Source organism: Helobdella robusta (genome assembly GCF_000326865.2).
Source record: "Helobdella robusta unplaced genomic scaffold HELROscaffold_15, whole genome shotgun sequence".
In the NCBI taxonomy this organism is placed as follows: domain Eukaryota; kingdom Metazoa; phylum Annelida; class Clitellata; order Rhynchobdellida; family Glossiphoniidae; genus Helobdella; species Helobdella robusta.
Genome location: NW_008703839.1, coordinates 3,131,361 through 3,147,526, shown reverse-complemented (window position 1 = coordinate 3,147,526; position 16,166 = coordinate 3,131,361). Strand labels below are relative to the sequence as shown.

The window sequence follows — 16,166 nt, the reverse complement described above, 5'->3', positions numbered from 1 at the left end:
AATCAATTTTTTAATTAATAATGGATTAAGATTTTGTCTTTTATTTTCATTTTTAGGCGTTTTTTCAATTAAAAATTAAACTTCTAGTTTTAAATTTAAAAGATGGTTTTGTACAAGTATTAATAGATGTATAGGATAAAAACGTTGTTAAATCATTTTCAATCAAAATTTAAGTTTAAAAAAAAAATTGTGAGCGGACCTAACCTGGCGATCTAACTTTAGCCGGAGTTGATGTTGACATCGCCATCGGCGAACAACAAACAACAGTAAGGCGAGCAGCAGGTGGAATAACAAACTAGGTTAAAAGTGAAGTACGATTGAATTGATAAAAATCGTTATCAATCCACACATGTAGAATAAAATATCTGTCTATGCATGGTGATATATTGATATATATATATATATATACATATAACATCTAATAACAACGAAACTTTCCAATATTTCAGACTCGCCGGTTACTAGCTTTCGTCTTATTGTCTCCAATATTGACTTTTGTATATTGTTCTCTATGACTTCAATCTCATCTTTTCTGACAATACCCTACAATAATTCGGTAACGATACTCACGACAGGAATAAGAGCTAGTAGCTTTCCGCTAGTGTAATGTGTGTATTTACATGGAATAAGCTGGGACTTGAGAGCCATACATGACCAACTCGATCAAACGCATAAAACAAATTTACTTCAAGTGTGAAATGACGTATAATATAAACAATTGATTCAATCAAACAACTAAGATGACAAAAAATAAAGGTTGCAGTTGTTTCAACAAGCACATGAATAAGCTATATGTGAAAAATAAATGAAAACTTGAATTATATAAAAAAACAAGACAAAAGTCAAATAATTTTGACACCATTCATTTTGATGTAGGAGCAACTGCTGGAGGATTTGAGGCGGAAGAAGGAAGTCCATGTTGAGCATGACCCGGATATGGAGCTGCTTGACCCGGATATGGAGCTGCTTGACCCGGATATGGAGCTGCTTGACCCGTATATGGAGCTGCTTGACCCGGATATGGAGCTGCTTGACCAGGATAAGGTGCTCCCTGGCCCGGATAAGGTGCAGCTTGACCCGGATAAGGTGCAGCCTGACCCGGATAAGGTGCAGCCTGACCAGGATAAGGTGCTCCCTGACCCGGGTAAGGTGCACTTTGAGCCGGATAAGGTTGATTATGACTAGGATACGGAGCTCCTTGACCAGTGTAAGAAGCACTATGACCTGTATAAGACTGACCTTGACTTGCATACGATGCTCCTTGCGGTGGACAAGCCGCGCCTTGACTTGGGTATGGAGCCCCTGTTTGTTGACCCGGATAACCAGGAGGAGCAGGCTGACCTGATTAAATTTCACAAAATATATATAACTATATAATATATAAACATTAAAAAAATATAAATGAAAACGGAATTTTTGTAAAAAAAACTATTTGTAACAAAATTTAAATGGATTTAGTTTATTATTTAACAGTGACAGCGGGCCTATGTTGTAAAAAATTTTCAAATGGTAAGCTCAACAACCTGGATATTGTCCAGGATAACCTCCAGGATATTGTGCAGGAGGGTAACTTCCGGGATAATGCCCTTGGCTTGATTGTTGGCTAGGTTGATAACCGGATTGGTGGCTAACATAATTCAACATTGTTTGTGCAGCCGGACTGAATGGTTGCTGAGGAGGCTGATGGGCCGGATATTGACCTGAATATCCTTGCGAAGGATATGCTGCAGGTGGTTGCTGTTGTTGGGCCGCAGGATTGTATCCAGGTTGCTGAGAAAGAGTTGTACTCGGCTGGCTGGATGGAGGATTGGTTGATGACTGCTGTGCAGTCTGCTGTATGGAAGAAACACCAGGATACATTGACTGTTGTTGTGTCGTGGCTTGGTTGGCACTCGCAACCTTTAGAAAATGTTTAATTAACAATTATGAAAAATAATAACAATCTTATTATTAAAAACGACAATAACAAGCTGGAAAAAGTAATAAAGCATAAAAATTGATAGAACTTCTGATTCCAAATTTCCAAAGAACACATGTGAAAAAAAAGAAATAGACCATCTTAACGGCGTTGTGATCAAATGGTTTGGGCTTCTCAGGTTCAATATTATTCATTCTGAAGTATTTGACAACTTGATCGGGAATTTCAGCAAGGACTTGTTTGGCGAGGGCAGCTGGCGAGGCCTATAGACATTTGAATATTTACATATTTAGAATATATTTGAATATTATTGAATATAAATTTCTTATTTATTAATTCTTATTTACTGAAATAAGATGAAACAGATATCGTTTGCTGAATGGAAACAATAAAAAATGTTTTTATGTTGACAGTTTTTATAAAACCACATCCTCTTCGCCAGACATCACATTTTGCAGGCGCTATTCAGATATCACCTTGAGAAATAGTCTCGACTATATTAAGATGAAACCAAAGACCATATAACAAACAACAAATAACCAACCACCAACCCTCTCATAGTTCCTGAAAGGCACAAATTGAACTATATCACGTTTGGCCACATTGCCCGACGAGTCTCTCAGAACGCCATTGTCACCATCCAAAATATCCATGGCCTGGAAGTCTGCATCACCGACGCCGATGATGATGATGGAGTAAGGTAGGGCAGAGGCATAAACAATTGCTCTCAACGTGTCTTGCATGTCTGAGATGACTCCATCAGTGATGATGAGCAGCACGTAATAGTTCTGTGGAATGAAATCAAACATTTCATATAAACATAAGAGAGAGTAAAAAAGAAGTGATTATGAAGACGTAAAAGATTACGTTTGATCATAAAACTGGAGAAAAACATGACATAAGCATTAGTAATGCACGTAGGATTGCAGCTACAATGTTTGTTCATGCACGAAACAAAAATATTCACATCAAAATATTAATAAAACTGCAAATCTTTTGTGAAAATTATAATATGCAAAAGCACCAAAAACAATATGGTGATAAACATAATATGATGTAAGAAGATATAAATTTATGTCCGTAAAATATGAATTGAGCAAAATCCAGAAGTAAACATTCATTGGCCAGATCACAGACACTTGGAATGAATGATGCAATCACTAACCGAAGGTCTGCGATCCTTTTGGGATGCAGCAGCAAGTTGAGCAACATGGTAGATGATTGGAGAAAAATTTGTTGGTCCGTACAACTGGATTCTGGACAAGCACATTCTGTATGCATCCAAAATTCCTTGGACACCTACACGGTATAATTAAGACTATTGTTGGCATACAATTTTCAAACCGTTGGAAAAATAATTTTCATATTAAACGAGCAAAACAATGAAACATCCAGAGCCCACCCGCACAAAAAGGGTTTGAAGTGTTGAAGTTGAGAGCAAAGCAATGAGAGACTTCCATGTTGGGAGGTACCCTGGCTCCATATCCCAGCGATGGAAACATCTGGTCACTTCCATGCGATGAGAGAAAAAATATTTTTGCTATGTTATTAATTGAAAAATAACTTAAATTAAGAAGATCTGAAATGCTTCAAAAGACAATCCATTTCTGAGCAGTTACATATGAATAACAAATATTTAAAAAAGTGTATATGATCCTCAAAGTAAAAACACATAAAAACTTTATTAAAAATCATACCACCCTGTTTGTTGAAGAAACATTTAATAGCTAGCGAAACAACATGCAAAACATCAAGAAACACAACAACGTGCAACTTGAATACATGTACAAGTTCATGAACTGACCTGTCATAATCCTGAATGACCTGTCCAACTGATTGGATAGCCCTCATGTAATGATTGGGTTGACTTGGGTTCATGTAGTGCAGGGATTGTGGAGTGTTCGGATTTCCATTGGATGCCGTGAAGTCGATGCCCACCTGATATGATAGACCAATTGCTTCATACTGCAGTATTAACTAGGTAATTCGTGCATCATCTTGCTGCCAAGATGATTTTAACATCATAAATAATAGAATGGTAAAAAACATAAACAACAATCTGCTTTACAAGAAAGTGCAAAGGAAAGAGCTCAATCAAAGGAAATTATGAAAACGAAGATGAAATGGCTACAGAAGAAAATTTTTGAAAGTAGAGGTAGGTACAAACAGTGAAGTTGATCTGAAGTCCTCCAAATACGTAATCCAAAAATGAAAACTCCTTCGTGACCTTGGAGTAAACAAACATTCAGCGATTAACGTTGTGCATTCATTAACAATTTTTGTATAATTATTTGCATATTTTAAATACAAATACTTTTACAAAGAGGTAACCAATCTGTATTTTAATGAAAATGAATCATAAGTGCTAATTGTTTGAAAACTGATGGTGGAAAGTAATTAAGTTGAAGGTCATTGAACCTTGCACGAGTTAAGCATAACAACTCCAGAATTCTGATAGCCCTTCTTTTTAGCCCTCTTCTGTGCATTTATGCACGGCCATTGAACCTGAAAAAGTTTTTCACGTTTTCAAATTTTTCAAAATTAAACCCATCAAATACAAATGTTTGATAAAATTAGCAACTTTTTCCTCCCATGAAACACTTGAATTTTCGTCATCAGCAAATGAAAATTTGAAAGTAAACTATTAGTTACAGTTAAACAATGTAGGCCTCCTGAATGTGAATCACTTCTGTGACTATGAACCAACCAGTATTGAACGACAGCCATGAATGAACAGGAAGCACCAGCCAGCCAACCAACCAAACCAACCAACCAACCAACCAGCCAAACAACCAGCCAAACAACCAACCAACCAACCAACCAACCAACCAACCAGCTAAACAACCAACCAACCAACCAACTAGCAAACCAACTGCTTGCTTACTTACCACTTTACTGGATGCCTGCATCATTTCTTCGACAGTCGTCTCGAAACTTCCAATGAAGTCATGTGACCCATCATTGTCGTGGTCGTAGCAATCAACCTGAAAATTAGGCATGGCAGGAACATGTGATCATTTATGAAATATCAAAATTCCTAAAATTTAGCCATCACATATTTAGGTAATAAAGTATTTCATAAAAAAACTGAATGGGTGTAAAAAAACTGAATAGATTAACCTAACAATATAAACGCACTAAACAAATAAATTAGAGTGGTTTGACGATTTAAGTGGCCTAAACTCTTTATCTCTTCAATAAGAGAAATGAAGGTGTAGTGAATGATGCAACCAGTAACACGCACGCACACGCGCACGCTCACGAGACACAGACAACTGAACTTCGAAACATGACGGACACACAAAGCCACCTTAACTTGTTCCTTGATGTTACCGCCAGACAACTTGGATGATTTTATCTCAAAAGCCCGCCATCTCGGATTCAAATCATTCTTCACGACCTTCAAGCATTCAATTTATTTCAAGGTTATTAAAAAATAAAAAATAAAATCTAAGATGAATTGGAAAAGTTAGCGACCTCAGTCCTGTGGACGAGTTGGAATGTCCCTTCCTTTGTTCTTCTACTGAACTCCAAGTATGGGTCAGATTTACCTAACAGGTCCTATATATTGTAATTTGTATTGTACTGTATCAATATACTGTACTGTCTACTACATGACGAAAAAATAAATAAATAAATACATTACTAGAATAAAAGATTACTACAGTTAGTATCATAGAAAGCATAATAACAAGTATTACCAGAGTTAATATAAAATAAAATTTATATATATTATAATATAATATATAAATTTATAATAACTTTATAAACAGTGCATGCAATGATAGTATAATAGCCTTATTATGAATTAATAATGAGAATACTAATAATAATAATAGTAATAATAACAACAATAATTTAATAATAATCATGAATTAATAAACTACTAAATGATAGTCAAATGAGCCTTATAGAAAGAGAGATGATGACAATTGCAAACAACTGGCAAGCCTAACAGCAAGCCGATGATGCAGATGCTAACAAGGAAGTTGAGTTGAATGCAAAATTAATCAATTGCAGCTTTACCAAGTAAATTAATTTATTGTTTGTCATAAATATAAATATACATATATAAATATACACATTCACACGCACACATTCACGAGTGTGTGCACTTGTGTGTGTTTGTGGTGTGTGTGTGTGTGAAACTCAAACTACAAAACCCATTAAAACCAAATTCATTTAAAATTTGATTGAATCAAAGTCAGTTTGATCAGAACGTTAGTGATATTAATGACAATTTTTGTCTATTATGTTTTTATTCATTTATATTTTTAATAATTTATTAATATAGGTGGCTGCATTAGATGTAAAAATCATTACTGTTTGAAAAATCACCTGGATACAATGAATCAACTAGATTGGACAGAAAATGTGCGGAACAGTAATGTGAAACAAATGCAAATTTTTGTGAAGAGTTATGATGCTTTTTCCTCAGTTGGAATGATGGAGAATAAGCAATATTTACAAAGTTCATAATTCAGTTGATGAGTAACATTTTGAAAGTCAAATAATGAGCAACAAAACCTGAATGAAGTGACAAAAAATGTTGAAAATTGAATAATAGAAACTATGGGAAAAACTTAGTTGTAAAAATGTAGGAAAGAACAATTGTAAAATATGGAACTATTTATAACCAAATAGAAAAAGTGAATAGATCCGAAAAGAGTGCTATATACAGTTTTTTTAGATATTTAAAGTTCAGTGCAAGTTCTGTTTTACATAATGTCAGACCTATTTTTAATAAACATTCATAAAAATATCAATGATGATGACTGTGGCATGGCCATGATGATACCTTAAACTTTTAGAAATACATATTATATTACAAATTAACATTTAAAAATGAGGATGTAAATTTTTATAACAAAACATTCACTTAAGTTTATGCATAACTAACCATCATGTGTGTCAATGCTTAAGGAGTTAATTTTTGCTAAAAGTTTGTAAAAATACAACAATTTAGTCAATGTAATGTATCGATGTTAAAACTAATTTGTGAGTTTCTTTGTTGTACTATTTATATTGTACAATCATCAACATCATCAGCATCAACTTTTTCCTTGTCAATACCATTATCACTGCCTCATCAACACCATCATCATAGTCATCAATCATGCCATCACCAATTAACCATCAACATTTTTGCAATATAAGAATTAGTCACCTTTTTATCAAGGTTTTTGGCACTGAACTGCAATAAAAGAATTTCACTGGATTGAGCTGCCTCAGTTGCTCTGATCTGTGCATTTCAAACATTATATTATTTCATATGTGAATGTATGTTTGATTGAAACTCATATAACAATTACAAGACCAACAAAATCACACACAAAAACCCTCAGATAAAACAAGTACCCAACTCTCTAATTACACAACTGAACCACATAATAGCCAATGTTTTAATTAGCAAAAGGCCTAAATGTAATAATAAATCTGAGTTATAATTGTCACAAACTGAACTGTGATGTGAAAAATAAAAATTAACAGTTATGGTGCTCTTTCCAGCAACTTTGCCATTCTTCAGGAACAAAGGCTTTGAGTATGGGCTGTTTGATACAATCTAATGAGAAAAAAAACTTTTAACTAAGCATTTAAATCATTTAAATTAATTTATATTTAATTTGCAAACTTGAAAAAGAGTAACAGAAGGGGGAAGAAAAAAAACTGGCCTCTCCTAGAGTGCATTCCACAGAACCAAGAAAATCATCGTCATCCAGAGTTTGTGTAGAGTTGTCAATGTCGTAAACTAAAAATCTAATTTTTTGAACCTCCTCAAAATAATAATCAACTTGAAAAATCTTTGCAAACACTGGATTCAAAGAATTTTTGATGTTTTCAGTTCTCCCAATCTGGAAATTTTTTTATTAAAGTTCAAAGTTTAAATTAATTAAAGAATTGATTATGATCAATAAATATTGAAACCAGAACTGAAAAAAATTTAATTAGCTAACTAATGAAAGTTTAATTTAAAATTTAACAGTTAATAACACCAGCACTAAAAAAATAAATTGAAAATAAAATTTTAAAAAATGAATTGACAGAAAAAAAATAAAGCAAAAAATTAAAGTTTAAACAAAACAATTATAATTATCATTATAACTATTAATTAAAAAAAAATTAAATAAAGATTAAATAATATTAAACTTTAACAATTAAAGCCTTAATTAAATTAAATTAAAGGTTGTTAAAGTTAAAAGTTAAAACTAAACGTTAAATTTTAAAAATTAAAGTTAAAAAACAAGTTAAATTAAAATTGTTAAACCTCAGTGAAAACATTGGGTCCTGTCATCAGCTGGACGACACAACAAGGATCAGATAGCGAAGTCACATCTCTATTCATCAAACTGTTACATCGAATGGACAGCTCTATTTTCGAAACAGGATCGGAGGCCAGTCTTTTGGCCAACAAACTGGACATGGTGACAAGAAGTAAACTTTTAATTCTCAATCAAATTAATTTGAATATCTGTTGCTAATATCTGTTGCTGTTAAATATTAATGTTACGTGAGTCATCGACGACTTACGATGAATTGCGCTTAGCGGTGCGTGAAAAATTTGTCTTCACCGGTCTAATTTCGGCCTAAACGAGTAAATACAAATAAATGAACCGAGAGTGCATTAGATTAGAGACGCACCGAATATTCGGCCGAAACAAGAAAACCGAATTTTACGGTTCGATTTCGGCCATATATATAGAATAAATATATGTTTAAACGAAATTAAAAAGGCCACAAACGCTCTGGATAAATGATATATTACTGAATTCTTCTTATTGTTATGTTAAAATATTTGTTTTTGGCCATTTAAAGATAAGTTTTGCCGTGTTTTGCATGTTTGATTGGAAAATTAATCCTGAGACGTTGTTGTGGCTTAACAAAACTTCAAAAAACAATTTAATCTTTTAATTAACAAAATGAAAGACATTCAATTTATCAAATTAAAACGTCTGCTCTATCATTTTTGCTGATATAATTTCATTTGTTGACAGGCTTGACACAAAAGTTGTCTTTTTTATTCTGAAAAATTTTTACTCGTTTCAAATTTGATAATTTAAACCATTTATCGTCACGCAATCATTTTCACATTATATTACTACCGATTGCATTGTTATTGATGAAATAATAGTTTCGTTTTCCCGTACCACCGTTTTGCAAATACAAAAGTATTAGCACTGGTTTTTAAAAATGAGTATTGGTGTCGGAAATACATTTTAAAGCCGGTATATGTATCATATCGGCAATAAAATATATGAGTATTGCTAACAACCCCGGTTTTAATGTAATAAAGATAAGTTGCAATAATAAATGTTTTTTTTTGTTTTCTTACAGTTATTTTTTAACTGCAATATTGCTGTAAACCCTCAAAGCGATTGCTATGTCTGTTTAACACAACGATGTTAAAGTCTGTTCAAGTTCAAACTGGCACATAACTTGTAGACATAAAAATAGAACTTACATAAACTAAATGCATCACGTATATTAGCTATTATAAAAGAAAAGCTATTATAATAAATGCAAGACATTATGAATAATATTTAAAAAAAAATAGTTAAATGGCCATTAATGTTAAATCACGCAAGCCGTGGAGTTCAAGAGAAAATTGATTTAAACATTAAAAAATGTAATGATTGACTGGCTGGCTGGTAGTTCTTAATGAACATTAACAGTTAATAACAGTTAGGTTAGGTCGGATTATTTGGTTCATGTATACGTATAGAAAGTGGTCGGTTTTGTACAAGAATTGTTAACGATGTCGCTAAAATACATTTCTAAAGTAAATTTTTGGTACTTAACCTTGGTGATATGTTGCTTTACTTACGGAGATTATTTGAGGCAAATTAATCGCAGTTGAAAAAATAAAACAAAGTGTTATCTACTAAAAAATAACGTTTAACATCAAAGGCGAAGTATATACAAACATATTTGAGAAACAAGGCAGGCAAAATCACTATGAACTAGTGAAAACAAAACTGCGTATTAAAAATTTAATGAATATTATTTTAAAAATTGAAAATCATCAGGCAAATCTATAACACTGTCCTTTCTAGCCACAAAGAACTTGCAGTTCTTAAAGTCAAAAAATTAAAAAATTTTACTTACACAAAAAATACATACAAAACAATAAATACACAAATCTATAAAATACCTTTTTCTAATTGATAAAATATTTGATAGCACTTTTACAAAAATATTTAATCTCTAACTATCGTGGATTTATATATAAATATTCTGCAGTCAAATAAATTCAATAGGCCTCTAACTAAAATCTTAAAATGTTAAAACTATTTTATCAACATTTTATTCCTTTTTAAATAAATTTCAAATTAGCAAATATGAATCAAAGTGGAAAATGTAGGAAATTGATTATTAAAGAGTTAACGTGGATACGTAAATTATGATGTGCATCAGATGTTCGGACAAGTATCCAGATTTCATATTCGAATACATCTTCAAGTAAGTCTTCAGCGATATTTCCAGCTCGTACGTGGCGGCACCTCTTATGGACCTCAGCAAGTATATTTCACCTAAGATGTTTTCAAATGATGACTCATTTTTTTTAACATAATACATGCACAGAAATTAAAAATCATTTTTATTTATTAATTTACAATTTTCATTTTTGTGAGTTAATTTCAACGGAGAAAACCCGCTCATCACAATTGTTTTGATCCATTTTTGCTCAAAGCTAACAATTTGTCATGTCTTTAGTTTAGCCTTCCTAAACTCAGTGTCTTGTCTCAGTGTCAGTGTCTTGAAAACAATTTGATACAATTTGCCTTATAATTCTGTAATTCTTTCGTAAACGTTTTGTTTCCTCAACTGGCAACGCAACATCTAATCTTGTTTCAGTTCAAATTACAAATATCTTAATCTCAAGTTAGTGAAATAAAAGAGTGCTTGTCAGCCACATGCTTCGAAAGTTCATCTGTCCATCTGCGTTGACGGCTGTGGCAGCCAAGTTGAAGCTCTTTGATTTATGAAACAAATTTAAACTTCAACCACAAACATTTCCAAGTACAAAACGTTGTTAGCGATAAAAATATTGAAAGGTATTGTAACAACGGTATGGTAGGAAAAGTTACCTTTATCTCCAAACCAGTCTGAAACTTTGTGAATCTGAAACAAATCGTTTGCATTGCCATTATCTTTACCGGAAAGTAATCTGGTGTTGACTAGAAGGAACTCATAAGACAACCGCCTGTCGACATTTTCAGGTTGAATGTTGATGATGGTGGTGGCGGTGCTCAACTGGGGAATCGAAGCCAGGCTCATCTGGTTCCATTGAATGGATAGTGTACTGTTGCTTCTACAAGCGACATCCGACGGTCGGCTGCTCCTTCCACACTTCTTCTTCTTGCAAACCACTCCGCTTGAATCGCTGGCACTGTGTGGATGTGGATGGCACAATCATTCAAGCTCTTTCGATGTTCTGCTCACAATGTAACTTTAACAATATTTACTTTAACGGTTGCGATGATGATTACATAATAAAAACAATAACAAAATTATCATTACAATAGCATTTAGTTGAATAAAAAAGTTTCATTGCAAACAAAACAGAATTATTTTATTACATTACATTGCATCAATTACATCATTACATTACATCAATTGAACGACCACAAGGAAGATTCATAAATAACGCAACAACACTTTGTTTGTATACACCATCGGTATAACAGTTTCAATGCACCCACTCATGCATACAGACACAAACATGTAAACTTGGTAAAAAGCGTATACACAATAACACAAACGCATACACATATACGTGCACACACAAATACACAGATACATGTAGACAAATACAAAGTAGTGTTCAATGATATCAACACCTTAATTGCAGACTGCAAACTTGCTTATTAAAAATATTTTCGGTAATTTGAACGATTTTATCTGTTCTCATAAATGTAGATTTTAAGATTTTAATATTTTTTGTAATTTGCAATTTGTGGATTTTGAATAAATAATAAATCAACAACGTGCGATGTATAAGCGTACATGCCCACACACCAAACACACACAAACATACACAAACAGACACACACAGGCACGCACACACACACACACAAACAATTCGAAACAACTTAAAATATTACAATGAGAATGATACGTGACTAAAATTGATGAAGGTTTCTATGATTATAGAAGGAAACAAAAACATGCTATTAATAATACTTCTTACATAAACAATATAGCTCTCAATTCTGATGAATATTTTGTTTTGGCGTTTGCTGCTTGTTGTTGAAGTTGTTGTTGGTGTGGTTGTGGCTGATGTCGTTGCGAACCTGCCGTTTGGTAACGCTGCATTTGATGATGATTATTATTATTATTTTGCTTGCTGTAGTAGTCGTTCATCGATTGATCATGTGAAGCAACTTTTGAATGAAAATCCTTCTTTCGTTTGGTTACCTGTTGCTCTTGGTGTTGTTGCTGCTGATGTTGTTGCTGATGTTGTAGAAAAAATTGATGAGTTTCTTGCGGCTGTTGCGGTTGTTGTGGCTTTTGTGGTTGTTGTGAGTTTTTATTCGAAGCAGTAGCACCCTTTCCATAAGTTACTACATACTTTTTGCTGTTGATATTTTTGGAATAATCATCTTTATTAGCGCTCTTGCTATGCAAAAATCGTTTTACTCGTTTCATTCTAGATGACGACGACGACGACGATGATGAAGAAACATCAGGTGAATCATTTTGATAGAAGAAGTTATCAGCATCATTACGATTACTCACCACTTGTTCTGGGGTTCTGGAATGTGATTAAAAGTAGCAATAATAATAACAACAACAATAATAATAACAACAACAACAATAACAACAATAATAAATATAATTTAGCAATATTAACAACAAAATAAACAATTATGAAAAGGAGAATGAAGAGTTCTTTTTTAATTTTCATTTTAGTTTCATTTGTTGCATTTTTAAGTGGATAAGAAAAAAAAATGAACATCATGTGAGAAGTAGTAGTAACCGACTCAATAAAATTGTGTTCTTCCTGGTCCTTTGAATTCTCTCTATCGACATTCATCCAATATTTCCTCGATCCATCCATCCTTCCATCCATCAGTCTGTGAAAGCCAGCAGGGCAGACAATTGGATGGCAGTAGAAACTTCCATCAGTGTTCACACACATGTGTGTTTCCAAAGGACACGTGTGTCTTTGCTCCTTACATTCGTCTGTGTCTGCGTAGGTGGGATGTGAGGTGGTGTTCAGGAAGAGGTTGAGGATGATGATGAGGAGGGTGGTAATGAGGATGATGATAATGATGGTGGTGAGGATAATGATGATGGTGATGATGATGAGGAGGGTGGTAATGAGGATGATGATAATGATGGTGGCGAGGATAATGATGATGGTGATGATGATGAGGAGGGTGGTAATGAGGATGATGATGATGATAATGATAGTGGTGAGGATAATGATGATGGTGATGATGATGAGGAGGATGGTAATGAGGATGGTAATGGGGATGTAGATGATGAGTATGTTCGTGTTGAACGTGCGGTATGTCTTACGTATTTAATGATGAGAATAAAAAAAGAGAGATACACATGAAAGAATGAGTATTTTTAGTCTTTCCATCCATCCATGGTGTATTTCGATTAATTTTTTTAAATAAGTATCGGTCAAGAATGATTTATTGATGGTTTTACACGCTGAACAATGACGATGATGACGACGACGATGATGATGTTGAAAACAAGTGATTCAGTAAAAAATATTTTAAAAATTGTTTTGGTGTTAACGTTCTAGAGCCATCGGTTGGAATTACGAGAGGAATGTGTCTATCTCAACTGCTGAGTTGTTCGTTGCTATGAACTTATGGAAGAAAAATTATATAGCAGAAGAGATAAAATTAATTCTCTCTATTATTATCATCATCGTCATCATTATCACCGATGTAATTTTTTGTAGCAAATTCGTTGTGGTTATAAAACAAAAAATGTGAAGGTTAGGACGACAGAGAAAATTGTTGATTGAAAGTTATGAATGGCATGATGATGTTGGAGCTGCTGCTGCTGCTGTGGTGGTGGTGGTGTGGTGGTGATGATGATAATGATTTGCCGATGTCTGAAAGCAGCCAAATTTTAAATCTAAAAAAATCTAATACCATAGCATTCGCCGTCAAGATGGTTCATGGTGTAACCAGCTGGACAGTCAGTGTAGGATTGTAACGATGGTGAGGCGTGGCCGGCTGTTTAAACGTATAAATTATAATTATAGTTTAATAATTAATTGTTTACATATATAACAAACTGTTCAAACTTATTTGTAAATTTCATATCAAAGTTCTACATTTTTGTTCCTTTAATTGAGATGAAAACTGAAAAAAAATCCATTAGTCATGCCAGAAGAAACACAACCGATGAAGAAACAATTAAAAAAAGACACCTGTACAGGTGCGTCCGTCCCAATTGAGTACATAGCCAGGTCTGCAGGTGCAGTAGTACGAGCCCCACGAGTTCTGGCAAGCCTGATCGCACCCGTGCAATCCAATGGCACACTCATCGAAGTCTGCAATGTTTGGTTGGTTTCATTTTGTTTTTTTTTGTGAAGATGTTGCTGGCTATTTTACTATTTTACATAACCTATCAGCGGTGTTAATGACGTCATAATACTAAAACCACGCTTACCTCAACAGTGGTAACAAACCATTAAAAATAAAAGAACAACAACAATATTCAACAACAACAATAATGAACATAATAGACATAAGTAACACAACAATCAAAAGGCCGGTGAACCTATGCAAGTTTGTGTTGATTCGTCGTAGAAGAAACCAGGCGGACAGACGCAGGTGAACGTTCCATGTTTGTTCTCACACGTGGAATCAGCTGGACAGATGTGGATGCCTCGCTGGACCGCTTCCAAACACTCGTCAACATCTGAAGTGTGTTGTTGGTGGCATTATTCGTCAGTGAATGTGTTCAGTTTGTTTCTATTACAGTTTGGTAATATGTCAATCATCATCATAAGCTGCTTTTTGTTTTATTCAATTTTAAAGAAGTTTGTGTGCGCGCGCGCGTGTGTGTGCGTGTGTGTCATTACAAATGTTCTTTCTTGAGCAACACATCTAAAAACACATTCTTAACGACAAATATTCAGACAAGTATTTTTCTCCAGACCTACGTAACTTGATTTAAATAAAAAAATAAACAGACCTATTCGCAAGAATTAAATGAATTTTGTGAATGATCGAGTTTTTAAAATAAGAACACGCTACGACGAGTGTCGATGCTTGAAAAATGTTATTTGACACTCATGCGCTGGAGCAAAACGAGAAAAGTTACATCAACTCAATTTACACAATTTTTAATAAAAATTCACAATTTTTCAAAACGTTCGGCACGAAATTGTTTCAGAGAAAAATTTTTTGATGAACGATCGAAACACATTCAAAAGTTCAGTTTTTCAATTGTACCGAAAATCTGCAGTTGAAAATCTCTCATCAAATATTACGTTTCAAAAATATATATTAACTTTCAAAGCTTATATTCGAGAATGTGTGCAAGGGTTTATGTTACTACTAACACATGCAGAGAATAAAAATAATATTCCCGTTCGAATCAGTTTCAATCGTGAGAAAGAAAGAAATATTTCACGCAGATTGTAAACAACACCTAGGTTAATAGCATTATTGATTGTTGTTGCATGTCTGCCAGTGGTCTGGTCTGCTGCATCGTGTTTCTATTTATTCCTCTTCCATTATCTTCATCAAAACAGTAAGCACAACATCAGCGAGCAGAACATTTGGCTGAAACAACGAAGCTTCATAGGCATAAAATCGTCTAATAGCACATCCATAAATCTTTCAAACATTAATTTTAATCAACATAAAATAATTAACATCATTAACAGTTTATCTGACTATCATCATCATCATAATAATTAACATCATCATTAACATCATCATTAACATCATCATTAACATCATCATAGTTAAAATCATCATCAACAACAACAACATCATCAGCATCGTCGTCATCATCATCATAATCATCATAATCATTAGCATCAAAATCATTGTCATTATCATCATCATTATCATCATTAATATCGCCGTCGTCAAAACCTACAACAGCATGAATGTTTGCAACGTTATTCCCAGCTTAGCATCTCTTAAGTTTGTTTTCAACATTTATTTATTTGTTTGCAATAATTTTGATGGATCTCAATGCAAGCAGTTGTTAAAATTTTAAAACATTTTCCTCTTGCAAACCAAAAAAATTCAAATGCTTA

General features: G+C 33.5%; 2 protein-coding genes across 2 annotated transcripts in view; both read right to left on the bottom strand.

The window, feature by feature from the left end:
* Positions 1 to 218: 218 nt before the first annotated feature.
* On the bottom strand, positions 219 to 8,495 carry HELRODRAFT_190776 (hypothetical protein; the record flags this gene model as incomplete). The annotated part of the gene is made up of 19 exons (XM_009015269.1): positions 8,184 to 8,495; positions 7,591 to 7,770; positions 7,407 to 7,481; positions 7,086 to 7,160; positions 5,396 to 5,479; positions 5,229 to 5,318; positions 4,807 to 4,902; positions 4,337 to 4,423; positions 4,086 to 4,145; positions 3,723 to 3,856; positions 3,321 to 3,427; positions 3,084 to 3,217; positions 2,470 to 2,706; positions 2,056 to 2,181; positions 1,524 to 1,899; positions 1,120 to 1,341; positions 621 to 685; positions 435 to 543; positions 219 to 295 (listed from the first exon to the last, which is right to left on the bottom strand). The coding sequence occupies exons 1-19, from the start codon at positions 8,337 to 8,339 to the stop codon at positions 219 to 221; spliced, it is 2,490 nt and encodes an 829-aa protein (XP_009013517.1). The 5' UTR covers positions 8,340 to 8,495.
* Positions 8,496 to 10,288: 1,793 nt separating this feature from the next.
* Positions 10,289 to 16,166, bottom strand: part of HELRODRAFT_169460 (hypothetical protein) — a gene marked incomplete at both ends in the record, with an annotated part of 13,867 nt that continues 7,989 nt past the window's right edge. Inside the window, 8 exons of the mRNA XM_009015268.1 lie at positions 10,289 to 10,446; positions 11,005 to 11,306; positions 12,335 to 12,406; positions 12,489 to 12,671; positions 12,901 to 13,108; positions 14,038 to 14,121; positions 14,319 to 14,441; positions 14,672 to 14,812. Of these exons, the coding sequence (XP_009013516.1) occupies positions 10,289 to 10,446; positions 11,005 to 11,306; positions 12,335 to 12,406; positions 12,489 to 12,671; positions 12,901 to 13,108; positions 14,038 to 14,121; positions 14,319 to 14,441; positions 14,672 to 14,812 (1,271 nt within the window). The remainder of the gene's footprint in view (positions 10,447 to 11,004; positions 11,307 to 12,334; positions 12,407 to 12,488; positions 12,672 to 12,900; positions 13,109 to 14,037; positions 14,122 to 14,318; positions 14,442 to 14,671; positions 14,813 to 16,166) is intronic.